Here is a 15,146-nt window from a genome sequence, read left to right as displayed (position 1 = left end):
TATATGTGTATATATATACACATATAAATTCTTCAATATAAATTCTTCTTTACATTCTTTTCCATTATGATTTATCACAGGATATTGAATATAGTTCCCTGTGCTACATAGTTGGGCCTTATTGTTTATCCATTCTATATATACTAGTTTGCATATGCTGACCCCAAACTCCCAATCTATTTCTCCCCTACCCCACCACTATGGCAACCAACTTACACTCCCAGTAACAGTGTAGGAGGGTTCCCTTTCCTCCACTCCTCTCCAGCATTTGTTATTTGCAGAATTTTTAATGATTTCCATTCTGACCAGTGTGAGGTGGTACCTCATTGTAGTGTTTGCATTTCTCTAATAATTAGCCAAGCTGAACATCTTATAATGTGCTTTTTGGCCATTTGTATGTTTTTGGAAAATGCCTATTTAGGTCTTTTGCCCATTTTTCAATTGGGTTGTTTGTTTTGTTGCTGCTGTTTCTATATTTTGGAAAATTTAGCTCTTGTCAGTCACATCATTTGCAAGTATTTTCTCCCAGCCACTAGTTTTCTTATCATTTTCTTCATGTTTTTTTTTTTTTTTTTGCTGTACAAAAGCTTGTAGGTTTCATTAGTCCTATTTGTTTATTTTTGCTCTTATTTCTACTGTCTTGGGAGACTGACCTAAGAAAATATTGGTACAATTTATACTGGAGGATGTTTTGCCTATGTTCTCTTCTAGGAGTTTTATGGTGTCATGTCTAATGTTTAAGTCTTTAAGTCATTTTGAGGTTATTTTTGCATATGGTATGACAGTGTTTCTAATTTCATTAGAGATGTAGCTGTTCAACTTTCCCAACACCCCTTGCTGGAGAGACTGTTTTTTCCTATTGAATATTCTTGCCTCCTTTGTCGAAGATGAATTGACCATAGGTGCGTGGATTTATTCTGGGCTCTCTATTCTGTTTCATTGATCCATATATGTTTTTGTGTCAATGTCATGCTGTTTTGATTACTGTAATTTTGTAGTGTAGTCTGAAATCTGGGAGCATTATGCCTTCAGCTTTGCTCTTTTTTCTTTAGGATTGCTTTGGCAATTCTGGGTCCTTTATGATTCCATATGAATGTAAAATTATTTGTTCTGTGAAAAAGGTCATGGGTAATTTGATAGGGATCTCTTTAAATCTGTATATTGCTTTGGGTAGTATGGCCATTTTAACAATACTAATTTTTTGCATTGTTAGAATTAGGATTAGAAAATTAAAGATATTAAACTTTTAAAAATCTTAAATACATATGCAAGAAGCCTATGGAAAACTCATAAAATATATCTTTCAACTGAAATTCTAAATTCAATAGTTTTCAGTTCTCTCTACTTCTGATTTTTAAAAAAATTTCAGAATAGTAAAAGTATAGCAAAGGTCAAAAAGCCAAACTAGTACTTTCTCCTTTCCTAAACAAACATACATTAACACATATCGTATATCACATATTGTGTTAGTGGATGATATTGTTGTTCGGTTGCCCTGTTGTGTCCGACTCTTTGGGACCCCACGGACTGCAACACACCAGGCTTCCCTGTCCCTCACCATCTCCCGAAGTTTGCCCAAGTTCATGTCCATTGCATCAGTGATGCCATCCAGCCATCTCATCTTCTGACTCCCTCTTCTCCTTCTGCCCTCAATCTTTCCCAACATCAGGAACTTTTCCAATGAGTTGACTGTTTGCATCAGGTGACCAAAATACTGGAGTTTCAGCTTCAGCATCAGTCCTTCCAATGAGTATTCAGGGTTGATTTCTTTTGAAATTGACTTGTTTGATCTCCTTGCTGTCCAAGGGACTCTCAAGAGTCTTCTCCAGCACCACAGTTGGAAGGCATCAATTCTTTGACTCTCTGCCTTCTTTATGGTCCAGCTCTCACAACCACACAAGGCCACTGGGAAGACTATAGCCTTGATTATACGGACCTTTGTCGGCAGAGTAATGTCTCTGCTTTTCAGCACACTGTCTAGGTTTGTCATAGCTTTCCTGCCAAGAAGCAATTGTCTTCTGATTTCATGACTGCAGTCACCATCTGCAATGATTTTAAAGCCCAACAGGGGAAACTCTGTTATTATTTCCACCTTTCCCCCTTCTATTTGCCATGACGGATGCCATGATCTTAGTTTTTTTAATATCTAGTTTTAATCTGGCTCTTTCACTCTCTCCTTCACCCTCATCAAGAGGCTCTTTAGTTCCTCTTCGCTTTCTGCCATTAGAGTGGTATCATCCTCATATCTGAGGTTGTTGGTGTTTCTCCCACCTATCTTGATTCCAGCTTGTAACTCATCCAGCTCAGCATTTCTCATTTTGTCCTCAGTGAACAGGTTAAACAGGGTGACAGCAGACAGCCCTATATATATATATAAAATTATCTGATTTGTCTGTGTACAGCCAGTGTCAACATTATACCTACCATGTGGTAAATTACTCATAGAATGTCTATTGAATAAATGAAATATAGAAATGGATCACTTACTAGGCATAATTTAGGAGTGTGCTATAAAGGTTACTTTTGCATAACAGAAAAGTAACTTCCTTTAAGTCCCAAATATTTTTAAAAATGGATGAATATTGTTGCAAATATGTATCATAAAAAGTCCAGCATACTTGAACCAAAACAGAAACATCTGGATGATCTCGGGGTGGGGGGTGATTATCATTAATTGCGGTAGTATACAGCCTATTATCTGGAGTTAATAGGGAATCTGTGATTCACTGCCTGTATGTTATATTTAAACTTTGACTACTTTTAATAACCATGTGTGCATTTGGTGATTTCTCCTGTGTTATACCTCACAGCTGGCCATCATTTCTCATTTACCTACGTATCTGCCTCTGCGGTCTAATGTACAATGGAAGTGAAAGTGAAAGTCACTCAGTTATGTCTGACTCTTTGTAACCCCATGGGCTATACTGTCCATGGAATTCTCCCGGCCAGAATACTGGAGTGGGTAGCCTTTCCCTTCTCCAGGGGATCTTCCCAACCCAGGGATTGAACCCAGATCTTCCGCATTGCGGGCGGATTCTTTACCAGCTGAGCCACAAGGGAAGCCCAATCTACCATGGGTTAGAAGGCAACTAAATTAAGTCAAAAGTTTCTAAGTGAATACTGTAGCAGCTTTTCTATGAGCCAAAGGAACACACTTTTGTGTTTAAAGTGTGTTTAAAAACACACGTTAGTTTTCCAATATTTAGAAAACCCGTGCTCATTTTTCATCACTCAGCGTAAAGTCTCTACCTCTGGAAAATCTTCATAGGAAAGAAATAATTTACTGCTACTTTACAACCCAAGTGCCATCTTATCACAAGGAAAGGCAATGACCAAAAACACCTATTGCATGGATAATAAAATCTCTATACATTTAATACAAATGTGGTATCTGTATGTAACACATAATATTGTTTTGCAAGTGTTAAAACTTTTTACACAAACATGTGTTAAACTGTATGTTCTGTGACTTGTTTTTTTTCCCCTTGATACTCTACATGACTTTTCCATATTCACATGCAGAAATTTACTTCATTCATTTTCACAACTATCTTCCATTATACACATACACACACACAAACAGCTTGCTCAATCTTCTTGTTGATGGACAGTCAGGGACTTTTGAAAAAAATTTTTTTGCTATTATAACAAGACTGTTTCAAATACACTCTAAATGTTTCTTTATGTAAATATGCAGGAATTTATCAAACATATACCTAGGAATAGAATTGCTGGGTTGTGCTGTAGACATATCTTTAGTTTTAACAAATGCCAAATTTATATCTCCACCAACACTATATGAGAACTTCTATTGTTCTACCTATATCCTCATTAACACTTCAACACTTGGTAATGTTCTCAGGTTTGAGAATTTCATGAGTGTGAAAGTATTTCATTGTGGATTTATTATGTATTAATATATAACTAATTTGTAGTGAGGGCGGACAACTTCTCATATGCAGGTTGACTACTGATTTTTTCTATTAATTGCTTGTTCATACCTATCGTCTCTTTGTCTTGGGCTGTATTTAGATAATTCATAGATGATACTTATATAGTCTGCATACTATTCCATGCAGCTATATATCCACACATATCTCTTTTTTTAAAGCATCTTTTTATATGGACTATTTTTAAAGTTTTTATTGAATCTGTTACAATAGTGCTTCCGTTTTGCGTTTTGGTTTTTTGGCCACGAGGCACATGAGGTCTTAGCTCCCTGCCTGTGATTGAACCCACAGCCCCTGCACTGGAAGGCGAAGTCTTAGCCACTGGACAGCCAGAGAAGTCCCTATACATATCTTCTTATAGTCTGTTTTACAAATTCATCTTTAATAATGCATTTTGATATGAGTATTTACTAGTGATACCAATGTAATACAAAGTACTTCCAGTATAGTCAAAACTACCAATCTTTTCCTTTAAGGTTTGTACTTTTTTAGGAAATTCTTTTCTACTTTTGTCGTAAAAATATTTTTCTACCTTTTCTTCTAAAGGTATTACAGTTTTGCTTTTGGCATCGCCAGCTACAAATTGGCACTTGCCAGCTACCTCTACAAGGGTTAAATCACAAGCCACTGCAGCTCACTGACCTTTAACACTCCCTGAAAGGAGTTCAGGGTGGAGTTCAGGAATGAGACACTTCGATCTCTGAGAAAATCTGGCAGACCAGGTCTTCAGATGAGATATTTTCAGGAGAAGATTTTATGAGCCCAATTTTCACAGCTCCTCATTTCTAGAAAAGCACTAATGTCTACTCCTTTTATGTCTACTAGGGGTAGTAAGAGTCACCAGTAGCACCTAATGACTTCATAAGACCAGCAGCAACCTTCTGCAAAAATCGATCCTTGATTGCACGTACTCCCCTTTTACCAAAATCACACATATACTGACCTTCCTCCCTACCTCTCTGGAGCAGTTTCTATTCCTGATAAAACTTAACTCCCAACTCTGACATTGTGCCTTTCTTTTTAGTTGACAGCATTTATGTTGATTGTCAAGAGCATAGTTCTTATAATTATTCATTTTTATTTTACATGTATCAAAGTTAGATTACTTTTTGCACACAAGTTTGTATTTCCTATGAAGTGACCATAATGATAATAATACCCTAAAGCATATGAGATAATTAAGGTATATGCTAAAATGCTATAACAGAGAAATCTATAAAACAGTAGCTTTATTTCTCTTACACATAAGAATTCAAAGGTAAATGGACACCCAAGGGCTTGTAAACAGCTCTGTTCCACGACTGCCACTGACTCAATATGGTAACAAATGTCCTGCTGCGGTTGCCTTCTCCAAGCAACTGGAAGAAGGGAGAAAAAGGCAGGACAAGCGGTTTTTGTCTTTAAAGAGAGGACCAGGAAGATGTGTTCACCACTTTTGTTCATATTCCATGGTCCTCAACATAAACACATGCTCACAGCTATCCGCAAGAGAGGTTAGGAAGTGCAGTCTCTAGCTGAGCGGCCATTAAGACGGACAGTTCCACTGCAAGGAAGAAAAGATCAGCAGTCTCTGCTATTTCACCTGGTATCACTACTTCTCTTTTACTGTTGGGGAGCGTTTGCCTCGTATTCCTTTCCTTTTGGTGAGTGTTTCACAGTTTCACCTTTTACTTTTACTCTATGTTCTCATATTTTATGTGTTTCTTCTTCAAATTGCATATAGAAGTACTTAAATCTAGTCTGATAATCTCTCACACATTTTATTAAGTTAATATATATTCTGACAACTAATACACACTGATTATTTCTTATTTTGGTTTCCTACTCTCTGTTTTCTTTGCCCTCCCATCCCCTTTTCTAGATTTCTTTTGGATTGACTCTGATGCTTTTATTTCATTTGCTACCTCTCTTTTGAATTTTAATGATGTATATTTCTATTGAATTAGAAGTGGAACTTAAATTTTAACATGCATACCTTTTAAAAACTAAAATCATTTGAAAAATCTATCTTCCCAACAAACGCAAGGATCTTAGAAAGCTTCAACTCCAAATACTCCACTCCCATGTTATGTGTTTTTGTTCTTTGATATGTCAGTTCAGTTCTATTTTTGTTTCTCTAAATTTGTTAGCATTGACACAGTGTTACTGTTATTGTTTTCTTAAATTTATTAAAATTTATAGTAAATTAAATTTATTAAGTAAAAAATAAAATTTTTCGTTATTTATTATTATTTATTTTATTATTTATTTACTTTGGCTGCTCTGGGTCTTTGCTGCTGTGTGGGGTTTTTCTCCAGTTGTGGCAAGCGGGGGCCACTCTCCAGCTGCAGGGCGCAGCTTCTCACTGCGGGGGCCTGGCCTGTTACAGGGCAGGGCTCCAGGGCATGTGGGCCTCAGTCCTTACAGCTCACGGGCTTAGTTGCTCCACGGCAGGTGGGATTCTCCCCGACCAGGGATCGAACCCACGTCTCCTGCAACTGACAGGTGGATTGCCTACCACTGAGCCCCCAGGGAAGCCCGTTATTGTGTTTTTCATTTATTTACTTTGGCTGCGCCAGGTCTTCGCTGCGGCGCACAGGCGGGCTCTCGCCGCAGGGAGCCGGATCCACGCTCTGGCTGCGCGGTGCAGACGTCTCACCGCCCGGCTTCCCCTGCGCTGGAGGACAGTCTCTCGGGCGTGTGGGCTTCAGCATGTGCCCTGCGGGCGCTCAGTAACAGGGGCTCACGGCCTCCAGAGCACAGACTCAGCACCGTTAGCGCTCGGGCTTATTTGCCTCCCGGCATGTGGAGAAGGAAACGGCAACCCACGCCAGTATTCTTGCCTGGAAAATCCCATGGACAGAGGAGCCTGGCAGGCTACAGACCATAGGGTCGCAGAGTCGGACACGACAAAGCGACTTCACTCACTCACTCACTCATGCGGGATCTTCGCTCCCAGATCAGGGGTCAAACCCATGTCCCCTGCACCGGCAGCGGGGTTCTTAACCACTGGACCTCCCGGGAAGTCCCGCTGTTACTGTGTTTGATATGTTACACTCAGTCCTTCTGAAATGTTCAGCATTTCTTGGTTTATACTTTCTTTACGCTTGTGCAGAAATTTCTTCAAGGATATTTTCCCTAAGTTCATCTTCCATCAGTTTCTTTAGTGAGGGTATCAGAATGGTAACCACTCTCTTTTGGTTTTTACTGGTGGTGGGTTGGGGCTTCCTTTGTGGCTCAGCTGGTAAGAAATTCCGCCTGAAATGTGGGAGACCCAGGTTTGATCCCTGGGTTGGCAAGATAGTTCTGCATTAGCAAACATCATTTTTTAAACTTCATTAGCCTGTGATGGTTTAGATAGGTCTACAACAATAGTTTGACAATTGATTTCTCTTAGAAAGTTGAAGTATTTTCAAACTTTCTGGCTTCCCTTGTTGCTATTGAGAGGCTTGCTGCCAGAACTGCTATCTTTTTCATACTAAAAAATCTGCCTTTTCTGTCTCTGCTTTTAATGTCTTCTATTTATCTTAGTTGTCTGCAATTTCACTATAACTCATTTGTTTATTCTGCTTGGATTTCATTGTGCTTTTTGAATCTACAGGATCATATCTATCATATCTCTGAAAATCCTTAGGGATTATCTCTTCAAAATACCTCTATTCCATTCTCTAGTTTTTCCTCCTAGATTAGAAATATATCAGATGTTCTTACATATAGTCCTTTTAATTTTTATATTTCTCTCTGATGGATTCTGGGTAATTTACTTAATTCCATCTTCCAATCCACAGCTTCAACTGTCAAATTAATCTCATCTGCTGTTTAGCTTGTTCTACTATATTTTCACTTCTGTAATTCTTAATTTCTAGAAGTTTCATTGTGTTTTTAAAAGCCTGCCTGCTTATTGTTTGAGTTAATTAATGTTTTTTGTTTTAGACAAATGTCGACTCAAAAGCAGTTATAAGAACCAATACGGAGAGATCTCATTTGTTCTCTACCCAGTTTCCCCAATGGTAACATTTATACAATATTATAACCAATGTATTGACAGTAATACAATCCACTGATATTCATATTTCCTGTTTTGTTTATATTCATTTGTGTGTCAATACTGAAATCAGATTGATTATATTATATTCTTTGCAGTCAAATATGGAGGAGCTCTATAGAGTCAGCAAAAGCAAGTCCAGGAGCTGACTGTGGCTCAAATCATGAACTCCTGATTGCAAAATTCAGACAAAGTGAAGAAAGTAGGGAAAACCACTAGGCCATTCAAGTATAACCTAAATCAAATCCCTTATGATTATACAGCAGAAGTGACAAACAGATTCAAGGGATTAGATCTGATAGACAGAGTGCTTGAAGAACTATGGACAGAGGTTTGTGACATGGTATGGGAGGCTGTGATCAAGACCGTCCGCAAGGAAAAGAAATCCAACAGGCAAAAGGATTGTCTGAGGAGGCCTTACAAATAACTGAGAAAAGAGAAGTGAAACGCAAAGGAGAAAAGGAAAGATATACCCATCTGTATGCTGAATTCCAAAGAAGAGCAAGGAGAGATAAGAAAGGCTTCTTAAGTGAGCAATGCAAAGAAACAAAAAACAATAGAATGGGAAAGACTATGGACCTCTTCGGAGAAGGCAATAGCACTCCACTCCAGTACTCTTGCCTGGAGAATCCCATGGACGGAGGAGCCTGGTGGGCTGCAGTCCATGGGGTCACTAAGAGTCGGACACGACTGAGCAACTTCACTTTCACTTTTCACTTTCATGCACTGGAGAAGGGAATGGCAACCCACTCCAGTGTTCTTGCCTGAAGAATCCCAGGGACGGCGGAGCCTGGTGGGCTGCAGTCTATGGGGTCGCACAGAGTCGGACACGACTGAAGTGACTTAGCAGCAGCAGCAGCACAGACCTTTTCAAGAAAATTAGAGATGCCAAGGGAACATTTCATGCAAAGAAGGGCTCAATAAAAGACAGAAACAGTATGAACCTAACAGAAACAGAAGAGATTAAGAAGAATACATAGAAGAACTGTACAAAAAAGGTCTTAATGACCCGGATAACCACGATGGTGTGATCACTCAGCTAAAGCCAGACATCCTGGAGTGTGAAGTCAAGGGGGCCTTCAGAGGCATCACTATGAGCAAAGCTAGTGGAGGAGATGAAATACCAGTGAAACTATTTCAAATCCTAAAAGATGATGCTGTTAAAGTGCTGCACTCAAAAAACCGGCTAATTTGTTCATCATAATCACATCTGGAATTTTTGAGAAAGTAACAGTACCTGGGCATTTGAATTTTTCAGAAAATTCCAAATAATTCTAATGTACATCTGGATTTTAAAGAGTGATTATAGGTTTTTATATAAAATGGTAGTTAGTGATATCTAATTCTGATATATAGTTAGATACATATATATAGTGATATATAATTATATTATTTAATTCAACATATTAAAATGAATAATAGTTACATAATCACTATAGTAAAAGATATTCATCCATTTTCACAATCAATAGCCAAAGAAAAAATAAAAGATAATTACAATTGCAAGCTGTAATGGAAACATGATTAACCCAATAGCATTGAAACATGTACATTACCATATGTAAAACAGATGGCCAGTGCAATTTTGATGCATGAAGCAGGGCACCCAAAACCGGTGCTCTGGGACAACCCAGAGGGATGGGGTGGGGAGGGAGCTGTGAGCAGGGTTCAGGGTGGGGGGACACGTGTATACCTGTGGCTGATTCATGATGAAGTATGGCAAAAAACACCACAATATTGTAAAGTAATTTTCCTCCAATTAAATAAAAATTTTAAATATTTAAATACAATTTGAGGGGTTAAGTAGAGTGATGTGGTAAGTGGAAGTGCATACATGCACATGTATGCCAGTCTATGTCTTTTGGTTAGTGTGTGCATGCTAAGTTGCTTCAGTTATGTCCAAATCTTTGTGACCCAATGGACTATAGCCCGCCAGGATCCTCTGTCCATGGAGAGTCTCCAGGCAAGAATACTGGAGTGGGCTCATGCTCTCCTCCAGGGGATCTTCCCAACCCAGGGATCGAACCGGTGTCTCACAGCTTCTGCATCGCAGGTGGATTCTTTTTCACCGAGCCACTGCGGAAGCCCTTGGTTCGTGCATTTAATCCATTTACATTAAGGTAATTATCAATATATATGATGCAATTTTCTTAATTGTTTTGGGTTTATTTTTTGTAGGTCTTTTCCTTCTCGTGTTTCCTGCCTAGAAAAGTTGCTTTAGCATTTGTTGTAAAGCTGGTTTGAAGGGCTGAATTCTCTTAACTTTTGCTTGTCTGGAAAGCTTTTATCTTCTCTGTCAAATCTGAACTAGAATCTTGCTGGGTAGAGTATTCTGGGTTGTAGATTCTTCCCTTTCTTCACTTTAAGTATACTGCATCACCAGTCATCTTTAATATTCCTCTTTCCTGGAAGCTTCCTTTCATATTCCCTTTCCCTCCAGTCTGGATTAGGATTGCTTCAGAGCAGAACATGCTAGGTATAACCTTCCAAAGCACTTTATCATACAACTTTATTGTAATTGTCTGTTCTCTTCCACACACCCACAAGACATAGACTCTTGAAGGCAAGGTGATATCTTTATTTTGAGCAGCTAGTACCCAGCACCGGAGAAGGCAATAGCACCCCACTCCAGTGTTCTTGCCTGGAGAATCCCAGGGACGGGGGAGCCTGGTGGGCTGCCGTCTACGGGGTCGCACAGAGTCAGACATGACTGAAGCGACTTAGCAGCAGCAGCAGCAGTACCCAGCACAGGACTGTTGAATTCATGAATAATTATAAAGAAAGCGCTAATTTATGAGAATTTGTTGTTGTTTAGTTGCTAGGAGGTCTTTAAGTGCTTTGCAACCCTGCAGATTGTAGCCTGCCAGGCTCCTTCATCCCTGGGATTTCCCAGGCAAGAACACTGAAGTGAGTTGCCATTTCCTTCTCCAGGGGACATCTCTGATCAGGGATCGAACCCATGTCTCCTGCACTAGCAGGCAGATTCTTTACTACTGAGGCACCAGGGAAGCCCCAGCTTATGAGAATAAGAAGCTTTAAATTGCTCTTGTTTAAAATGGCAGAAAGAGATTCCCACAAAAGTACCTCAGTGATGTAGAAGGAAAGATATTCATTGATAATTATCATGGATTAAGTCATCATGTCACTAATCGTAAACCCATTAAAACATTTTCATGGAAAAATGGTCCAGGCTGTCATTTCAGAATGCTAGGACTACAACTCCTGTCCAGCATTAGCCACAAGTTGCCCAATCGAGAGAGAAACCTCACCATTAGCTGTAATAGCCTCAGTGATTGCATGAATAAGAAACAATGAGACTCAAAAATGTTTTACGGTCTCTGGAGCCCTGGGGGAAGGTATTTCCCCCACTTGTTTTGTGAGATATAAAAATAATGCTAGTTCCATAGCAATGATTTAGTAATTTCTATAACAAAAAATTTTAGGATATTTGCTATTTGAGTTTAAAAAATAAAAATCTCAGATTTTTATAGATTCAATAGATGACTCATCATTTTGTTAAGAAAAATATTCAAAGAGAAAAGAAATCTAGATATGACCCGTGAATGTTCATGTGATAACATGATCTTTCCTCAAATAAGTAATGAATGTCCTAAGTCCTCTCGTGTTCAGCATGTGATTCCAATTCTATACACATTCCTCTAAGAATGACATTTAAGCTGATTTATTTCAAGTGAATTTCTAGGCAAATTGTTCCTTAAGAAAGAGATACAAATTCTTCTTACACTAAAACACAGTCTTGTGGTAGAGTATCTAAGCATTCAATACTTCTTTCTTATTAGCAAAATATTGCCATTGTTCTAAATAATAAACCAACCAAACAAATCACTTGAGCAAAATCATTATCCTTCCTAACAGCTCCTCATTTATAAAATGAGGATAATAATTCCTGCTACCCAGGACTTGTAAAGATGACAGCTAATATATGTGCACACAAAGGAACGATCACCGTGGTTAGCACACAATCTGCTAATCACGAGACGTCTCCGTTTTTTATCTTCTAAAAGATTTTTTTAAATCCAATTTAATCCTTCTGGTGAGGATGCAATTTAATTGTCTTCATTTTAGGGAAAATATAGGTAACATAAAGAAATATGGATTATTCACACACATATTCACACACATGTGTGTTTGGTATGTCCCTGAAGTATCCATTTTCTGTGCACTTATCTGGGGTTATCCACTTTGCTTCACCATGTGCACATTTGTCCTAAGTCTGCTAAGTTACACATTCAGATGATTAATTTCACAAATAAATAAACAAGGAAATATCTGTTCCTTTGAAGCTAGAAATATGCTGTAAAGAAGTTATTCTCATAGGATTATATTTAGCTGGAATCATAGCAAGCACAAATAAAAGGAGATATCTTGTTACATATGTTCTACTTCTCAGACATTTTTAAATTCTTTCCTCCTATAAACCATTCTTAGAATTACTTTACTCTCAAAATAGATACAGTATTTACTTCATTCAAAGGATCACAAAAATTTAACTATGAGTTCATATTTTTCATTTTAAATATTGAATTACCAAAACATTCCAGTTTAATTTCCTTTGCTTACTTTCCACACATGTAAGTGGAAAACAGTAATTTTTGAATTGAAATTTTATTATCAAAATAAAATTTTGTTGTGCAGAAAACAGTTAATACAGCTGGCCTAAGACTGCTATCCTTAGACAAGCTGCCTGACTCCTGGGAACTTAGATTTTAAAAAAAGTTCTAACTATTCCCTTTCTGATGAGTGGTTTGCTAGGCCTAAACTGCTTGTAGAAAGTAAACTATGGCTCATGTCGAATACCTGCTTTCCTTCTGGGAGTACGGAGTTGTGGTATGTGCTATGCAACAGGGGCCTATGTGACCAGCTCCAATTATACCTTGGACACTGAGTCTCTAATAAGCTTCTCTGGTCAAAAACACTTCACATGTATGTATGCTGAATCGTGCCCAACTCTAAAAGACCTCACGGACTGTATGCAGCCCACCAGGCTCTTCTGTCCATGGAATTTTCCAGGCAAGAATACTGGAGTGGGTTACCATTTCCTCCTCAGAGGATCTTCCCAACCCAGGGATACAGCCCACATTTCCTGCATTGCAGGCAGATTCTTTACTGCTGAGCCAAGGGGGAAGCCCCCCAAAACATTTCACGTGTTTTGTAACAGTTTACAGATGGAGCAATAGGTCCTGTGTGACTCCACGGGGAGAGGACTCCTGAAAGCTTGCTCCTGGTTTCCTCCGGATTTTGCCGCATGTGCCTTTTCTCTTTCGCTGATTTTACTTTGCATACGTTCACCATAAAGCTGTGAGTACAGCTGCATACTAATTCCTACTAGTTCTCCTAAAATGTCAAAAACTCTTAGGGTGACTGGGGGACTCTCAACACAAATGGCATAAAATGTCTTTAATCAAAATATCTTCTACTTTTTCCCATTTTTATATTGCCTTTTGTTATTTCTCCTAGGTACACCGTTTAGGAACACAGAGAAACTGAACAGTTAAGAGAGATAAATAATCATGAAAACGTTGCCATCCAACTACCTAATTATTAACTCCCCGAAATTTGGCTTTCTTCTAGATTACAGCCCACTTTAAAAATATAAATTTTAGATTATTTAAAACAAATTATAACCAATTAGAACATTTGAAAATTCTTACTAGGTTACAGTTAGTTTTTGTAATTTCCACCTTCTTAGAAACTGATTTACCTTTAGAGAATAGGTTAAGTCCAATCATTTTAATTGCAAAATGTAATACATTAATCAGTTCAAAGATGTCTTTTTTTTTAGTTTTGAAAAGCATAAACATGTTAATCATGCATACATTCTGAACCATATCTTAAAATCGAAATTGACATCAGTGAAAATTCTGAACTGTTTAAATTGTTCTCAAATATTTCCCAATAGTATTTCCAGTGGTACAGAACTTACATTTTTTTGCAGTGTGGGCATTTTGCCAGAGTGTTGAACCTCAATTCCATCCACTGTAAAATAAATAAGAAGAGAGGTTGAAAAGAAAAACAACTGAAAACTATCCAATCTGGTAAGCTGTTTCTTTCAGTTCAAATGTTCTCAGGGATCACAACAGAAGCCATCAACGTTTTCATGTTTATATGAGCTTTCCCTCTCCAACTCATCTCCCCCTCCCTTAAAATAAAGGTTACACTTCCCCTCTGAAACAGTTCCCAAAGTTTTCCCAATTTTCTGATGCAGTCTAGGTTTGCTTTACAATGAAAACTGAATGTCATGTCGTAATTGGGGTCATTTTATTCAGTTTTATGTCTCAGTCCACTGCCAGAAAATAAAAACATATTTCATGTATCTTCCAAGTTGTTTTTTCTCTGAATATTAATGCCTACCTTTTAAAAATACATGAATATTTAGACTCGATACTAAAATACAATTATCCTATTTATGTAGAAAATGCACAAGGTAAATAAATGAAACAAATTAGATACAAGTAGAACTAATGGCAACAGTGATTCGAAGAACTGACTCATTTGAAAAGACCCTGATGCTGGGAAAGATTGAAGGTGGGAGGAGAAGGGGATGACAGAGGATGAGATGGTTGGATGGCATCACCGACTTGATGGACATGAATTTGAGTAAACTCTGGGAGTTGGTGATGGACAGGGAGGCCTCGCTTGCTGCAGTCCAAAGAGTCTTGGACTCTTTGCTTGCTAGGGTCACAAAGAGTCAGACATGACTGAGCGACTGAACTGAACTAAGAGAGTAACTCAAAATCCAAGTTTGAAGGCTAATACATTAGCAAAGAAATTCTAGAATTTTTGGAAGACCAACCTACAGGAGATTATTTAGTCAGGTTCTATCATTTTAGCACAGATTATGCATGATGAATTTGATTATAACTGACAACCAACCAAGACTCTGTTGTATAATTAGTAACTTATATAGGCAGCAACTTAGCATATCTGGTTTTGTTGTTATCTACAAGAATTCTTTTAAATGTAGCAAACTAAGACTAGAAAAACATGTATTAGTAGAAATAACTTTGTCATACTCTATCTGAATGAATGCAAATACCCGTCCTTTTGAAAGGATTTACCTCTGTTCTCTTATCTAAAATGCAGCCTCTGCACTCTTAAAATTTTATTGCCAAACCTTGAAGTGTCGATAGAAAAAAAAATCTAATTTTTCC

At 38.1% G+C, this 15,146-nt stretch overlaps 1 protein-coding gene across 1 annotated transcript in view; it reads right to left on the bottom strand.

Annotated features, from left to right (window-relative positions):
* Positions 1 to 15,146, bottom strand: part of PIP4P2 (phosphatidylinositol-4,5-bisphosphate 4-phosphatase 2) — a 62,979-nt gene that overhangs the window by 4,319 nt on the left and 43,514 nt on the right. The window contains exon 5 of the mRNA XM_043484032.1: positions 13,919 to 13,971. Coding sequence (XP_043339967.1) covers positions 13,919 to 13,971 — 53 coding nt within the window. The remainder of the gene's footprint in view (positions 1 to 13,918; positions 13,972 to 15,146) is intronic.

Source organism: Cervus canadensis, chromosome 12, assembly GCF_019320065.1.
Source record: "Cervus canadensis isolate Bull #8, Minnesota chromosome 12, ASM1932006v1, whole genome shotgun sequence".
NCBI lineage: Eukaryota > Metazoa > Chordata > Mammalia > Artiodactyla > Cervidae > Cervus > Cervus canadensis.
This window is presented reverse-complemented; position numbering and strand designations above follow the sequence as displayed.